This window comes from Condylura cristata, unplaced genomic scaffold, assembly GCF_000260355.1.
Source record: "Condylura cristata isolate star-nosed mole 26May11 unplaced genomic scaffold, ConCri1.0 scaffold00045, whole genome shotgun sequence".
NCBI lineage: Eukaryota > Metazoa > Chordata > Mammalia > Eulipotyphla > Talpidae > Condylura > Condylura cristata.
Window position 1 is genome coordinate 1,931,800 of NW_004567146.1, and position 5,151 is coordinate 1,936,950.

A 5,151-nucleotide genomic window follows, 5' to 3' on the forward strand; every position below is an offset into this window, starting at 1 on the left:
AAAAAAAAAAAAAAGAATAGGCTCTCCCTGGTGGCGCAAGGGGTTAGGATGCAGCACTGCAAGCGAGCCCACATCTTCTTCAGTGTGAGTTAGATCCCCGCCCCGGAGGTGACCCACATGGCACGGCAGACCTCTGACCTGCCCGCTGCTCCCCTCAGCAGTGTACTTTGTCAGTCTGCCTGTTCTGCTCCCCACTGTCTCTGGTGAATACTTTCACCCGTCCCTGCACCTCTCGCTTGTACCCCAGTTCTGTGTGCATAAATAAATAAATCTTAAAAAAAAAAAAAAGAACAGATAAATGGGGGAGGACTAACTTGTTTTTTGGCAGTGCACTGGAGTAAACTTGTATTATCTAAATTTAACTTTATGGAGATATACCCCAGAATTTTCTGTCTTATATTGTTTTAGGTTGAAGTTGACCATCAAGAGGTTTGTGCAAGACCTGGAGGGCAGCTGTGATGTAGCAGCCATGTTTGTCTTCTGCAGGCTGGAGCCGGCTCCAGGCAGGTGACGACTCACAGCTGCTTCCCCTGCTCTGCCCCTCAGCTTAGTGCCGTCCACAGCCCCCACCCCCACTTCCTCCAGGTCTCCTTTCTCATCTGTCTTGGGCTGGGTCTACGTGTTGCAGGATGCAAGTGGACCCTCACCACCTGGAGGGGCCCACCCTGTGAGGTTGAGGAGGTGAAGAGACAAGTTGTTACTTGATATTCTGTGTTCCAGTGAGCCTCATGGATTCTAGTATTCCCTTACAGATCAATTTGTCCTTGTTTCTGTCCACATCCATATTACATTACAAATGTTACACTAAGAGTTTTATTACAAATTCAGTTTCCATAGTCAATACAAACATAACATCACTTTGTAGATTCTTTTACCAACTCTGGTAATGGCATGAGATCATATCCTTGTAGTTGATCTCTTATTCTAATTCACTCATGGTTCCTCTTCTCTGTTTTTACATCAATTGACTCAAAGCCTAAGAGGAAAGAACTCACGAAATGATTTTCATGATGATGCCAGATGACTAGTTACAGCTTGTGATGTGAACGAACATCTTTAAATGCAGCGGTTATTTGAAATTATTTGGGGCAAGTTCTTTCAATGTAGGCAACTGTACACATATCCTGTGTGACTGATTTTTAAGTCAAACATTCATGACTGAGAATGTACTAGAAGAAAGTTACTCTGGACACCTGTTTCAAAATAACACAGAAGGAGGTTTTACTTAGAATTCAGTCCCTTGATCCAGATCCCGGATGAAGAGGCCACAGTCACCACCATCGCCTGTCTGAGATGGGCAGGTGTGATTTTAGCTTGGCTCCTGAGCAGGGCTCTTGCTTTTATGGAGCGCTGGGGTTTTTGTTCAGCTGTTACTATCATTCCAAATACAGTGTGTTCCATAATAAAACAGAAATATTTTCCTGAATCATCCAGTTGTAAAGGTGAAATTGTGAGGGTTAAGATTTTGTCTGCTTTCCGTAAGTTTATAAAGTAGCGACCCTGTATGACATTGTTCTTATTAGAATGCTGAGAAATAAGGAAGGAGATCTTCCCAGCAGGAGACAGCTTATACCACGAAATAATGTATTCACTCTCACATTCCTCATATCGACAGTACATGGTGAATGCTGACCCTTCTTGAAAAGTTATAGCTGGTTGTTCTTGAGACTCTTTCTGGGCCACACTGGGTCCTGTGAGGGAACATCAGAAAAAAAGAGCTTGTGTTGTAAGAATTAGACTAACTGTGCGCAAAGATAAAGCAGATTGAAATCATCACATGCCTGCTCTCCCCAGTCCTCCTCTCACCCCAATTCATGCCAAGCACCACATGCCCAGTGTTATCCCTTCATCCCTCCTCACCCGCCCCCCCCACCACCCTCACCTGACCCCAACCTACCAGAGGAGGTGAAGGCTACCAATGCCAACAGCAGGCTGGAGGGTGCCATGGGGCGTGTGTGCCTGACACGGTGGCAGTTGTGCCTCCAGCGGGAAGCCCAGGGTCTCTGAGAGCCTGGACGGGCGCTTATGTAGCTCCTGGGGGTGATGCTGCTCCCCACAGGAAATGGGGTTTCTCATGTTGCATTGCCCACCTAGTTATGCAAAGATGAGAGCAGAGTCTGGTTTGCCCCAAACTTTGACTGATCAACATGAATTTCCTCCGTATTTTGCATTTAGTCCTTTTCCAGAAATATCCATTGCAAATTTAGTTTTAATAGTCTGTTCATGACTTTCCACATTCTTAGCAGTGACTTTTAACAACAACAACAACAAAATTGAAAGTTTTACTTTCATATTCATGGGAAACTCATTTGAAAATTATATATGCTCTATTTCAGCACTTTGAAAGTGGTTTCCTTTGGTGACTTCTATCACTTCTGATGAAAAGGCAGGTATCATTCTTGATTATGTTTCCCAAAACAGAGTGTATCAATTTGTCTTTGGATACTGAAAATATTCCACACTTGGATACACACTTCAATATGGATTTACCTGCTATGTCTGCAATATTTTTCCAGAACTGCATGGATGAACTTGCAGAATTCCTTATTCCGTTTTATAGCATTCCATACAGTATTGTTCCTGAATAAGAAACCTATTTTATATAGGTGAGTGGAGTTGCATGCAATGGGGATGGAAAACTAAAGGTTATGGAAGAAGTAGAAACACCACATGATTATTTTCAGAAATAATTAGGAAACTTTTTATACAAATATAATCATATGTATATCAATCATTTTCCTCCCTTTTCTCACCTGCATACAAGCAGTATTTTATGATTAGCTTATTAAAGTTAATGATATTTGTTAATTATGTCACTTAATCACAAAATCAACACACTATTAAACTACAGATTTTTAAAAGATTTTTTAAGTTTATGAATGCAAGAACTGGGGTACTGACCAGAGGTGCAGGGGGTGAGAGGATTCACCAGAGACAGAGTGGGGAGCAGAGCAGACAGATGTGCTGAAATACACTGCTGAGGGAGCAGTGGGCAAGATGAGAGATCCGCTGTGCCACGTGGGTCAGCTCCATGGCCGGGCATCAAACTCGTGCTGCAGTGACTGTGGACACTTCAAGTGTTGTGCTTTGCACCACCAGGCAGGGGCTTAAACTACACGTATTAATTGGACAGTGTGGGTGAGCAAGAAGAGCTAGAATTTTACCCAAAGATGAATAAATAAATTTCATCCTTTTTTGAGAGGAGGGTTAGTTTGTTTTGGGCAGGGCACTGAGGTAACATTGTATTTTTCAACTTAAATTTCTGGGAATATGATTCCAGAACTTGCTTTCCTCTATTATTTTAGGTTGGTGTTGGCTGCAGAGGTTTATGCAAGAACTGGAGGGCAGTAACCATGCTTTGTCTTCTGCAGGCTAGAGCCGGCTCCAGGCAGGTGGCAACTCACACGTGCTGCCCCAGCTCTGCCCCTCAGCTTAGTGCTGACCACAGCCCCACCCCACAGGTCTCCTCTCTCAGCTCCTCTCTGTCTTGGGCAGGGTCTGCGTATAGCAGCATCAAGTGATACCCTCACCTTCTGAAGGTACTAACCCCATGAGCTTAAGAAGGTGACAGTAGAGAGTTGTAGTTCTGGGTTCTAGAAGTCTTCATGGATCCTAATATGAAAACAAACAGATCAATTGGTCAATTCTTTCATCTGCATTTAATTTTCCTTACAAATGTTAATCAACATTATGCAAATTCAGGCTGTGAAGCCAACACAAGCACAACAGCTCTGCACAGATTTTTCTACCAGCTCCAGGAGTGGCATGAGATCTAAGCTTTGTAGTGAATCTCTTATTGTGCATCACACATGATGGTTCTGTTAAGGGGAAGGATGTCCTAAAGGAACTCTGCAGAGTCTTGTGGACTCCACCCCCTACTCCAGCTTTCTGGACCCTACACCCTACTCCAGTGATTGGAAACTACAACTCCCAGCAGTACCAGGGAGAGAACTGCGAGGACCCGAGGGCGGAGCTAGCAGGAATTCTGGGACATTTGGGGGATAAATAGGGTGCGATTGCTCTCTCTTTTGCTCGGGAAATGGCTCTCCGGACTGCGTGACTTGGTGTGTTCAGTAAGGTATTGCAGTTACTTTGTATCCGCTCTCTTTCCCTGCATTGTTTCCTATTCCTTTCCCCTTTTGTAAATAAACCTGTTATTGACCCTTTTGTGAGTACCTGCAGTATAACAGAATTGTGAGCGCGCAGGTGAGGACCCACAGACAGGCAGCCCAATCCACTCTGGGCTACCCTGTAACAGTTCTGCTTCTCTGATTGCATCTAATTGACACAAAGCCCAAGAGGAAAGGGCTAAGGAAATGATTTCCACGGTGATTTCAGGTGACTGGGCCTTGCTCGTGGTGTGAACATCTTTAAGTGCAGCCGCCACTTGACATGAGGACGGGGCAGTTTCTCAATATTCACACCTACCTGCTCACATGTTCGATTTTGAGTGATAAAGTCAAGTATGAGAAGAGAGTTCCTCTGTACACCTATTTCCAGACACAAAGAAGGAGATTTTCCTCAAAGTCACTTCCTGAGCCACCACAAAGGAAGCAACCACAGTCATTGCCACCGTCTGTCTGGGATGCACAAGTGTCATTTTTGCTTTGCTCCTGTGCAGGGTTCTCTCTCTTATTTAGCACTGGGGTTTTTGTTCAGCTTTTACTATCACTTCAAACACAGTGCTTTCCCAGAGAGCACAGAAATACATGGCTGAATCTTCCAATTGTACAGGTACAATGTTGAGGGAGATGGATTTGTCTGCTTTCTGCAGGTTTATAGAATAGCGACCTTTTACTTCATTGTTATTCATAGAATGCTGAGAGATAAGGAGTGTCATCTTTCCATCAGGAAGCTGTGAGTACCAGTAAAGATAGTAGTAGTTTGAACTTGTTTCATACTGACACTTAAGGGTCACTGCTGACCCCTCCCTTGTGGATATATCTTCCTGGTCTTGAATAACTTTCTGGGACATACTGGAGCCTGTGGGGAAAATGAGTAAACACAGTTGATTTAGTGACTAAAATGTTGTAAGAGTGAAATTAATTTTTTTCCCCAAATATAATGCACATTGAAATCATCACATGCCCGCTTTCCCAGTCCTCCACCCCTCATCCATGCCAAGCACCCTGTGCCCGGTGCTGCCCTCCC

General features: G+C 44.0%; 1 gene segment (V, D, J or C); it reads right to left on the reverse strand.

Moving 5' to 3' along the window:
• Positions 1-4,636: 4,636 nt before the first annotated feature.
• LOC101626833 overlaps positions 4,637-5,151 on the reverse strand; it is a 5,462-nt gene continuing 4,947 nt past the window's right edge. Inside the window, 1 exon segment of the V gene segment in view lies at positions 4,637-4,983. Coding sequence covers positions 4,637-4,983 — 347 coding nt within the window.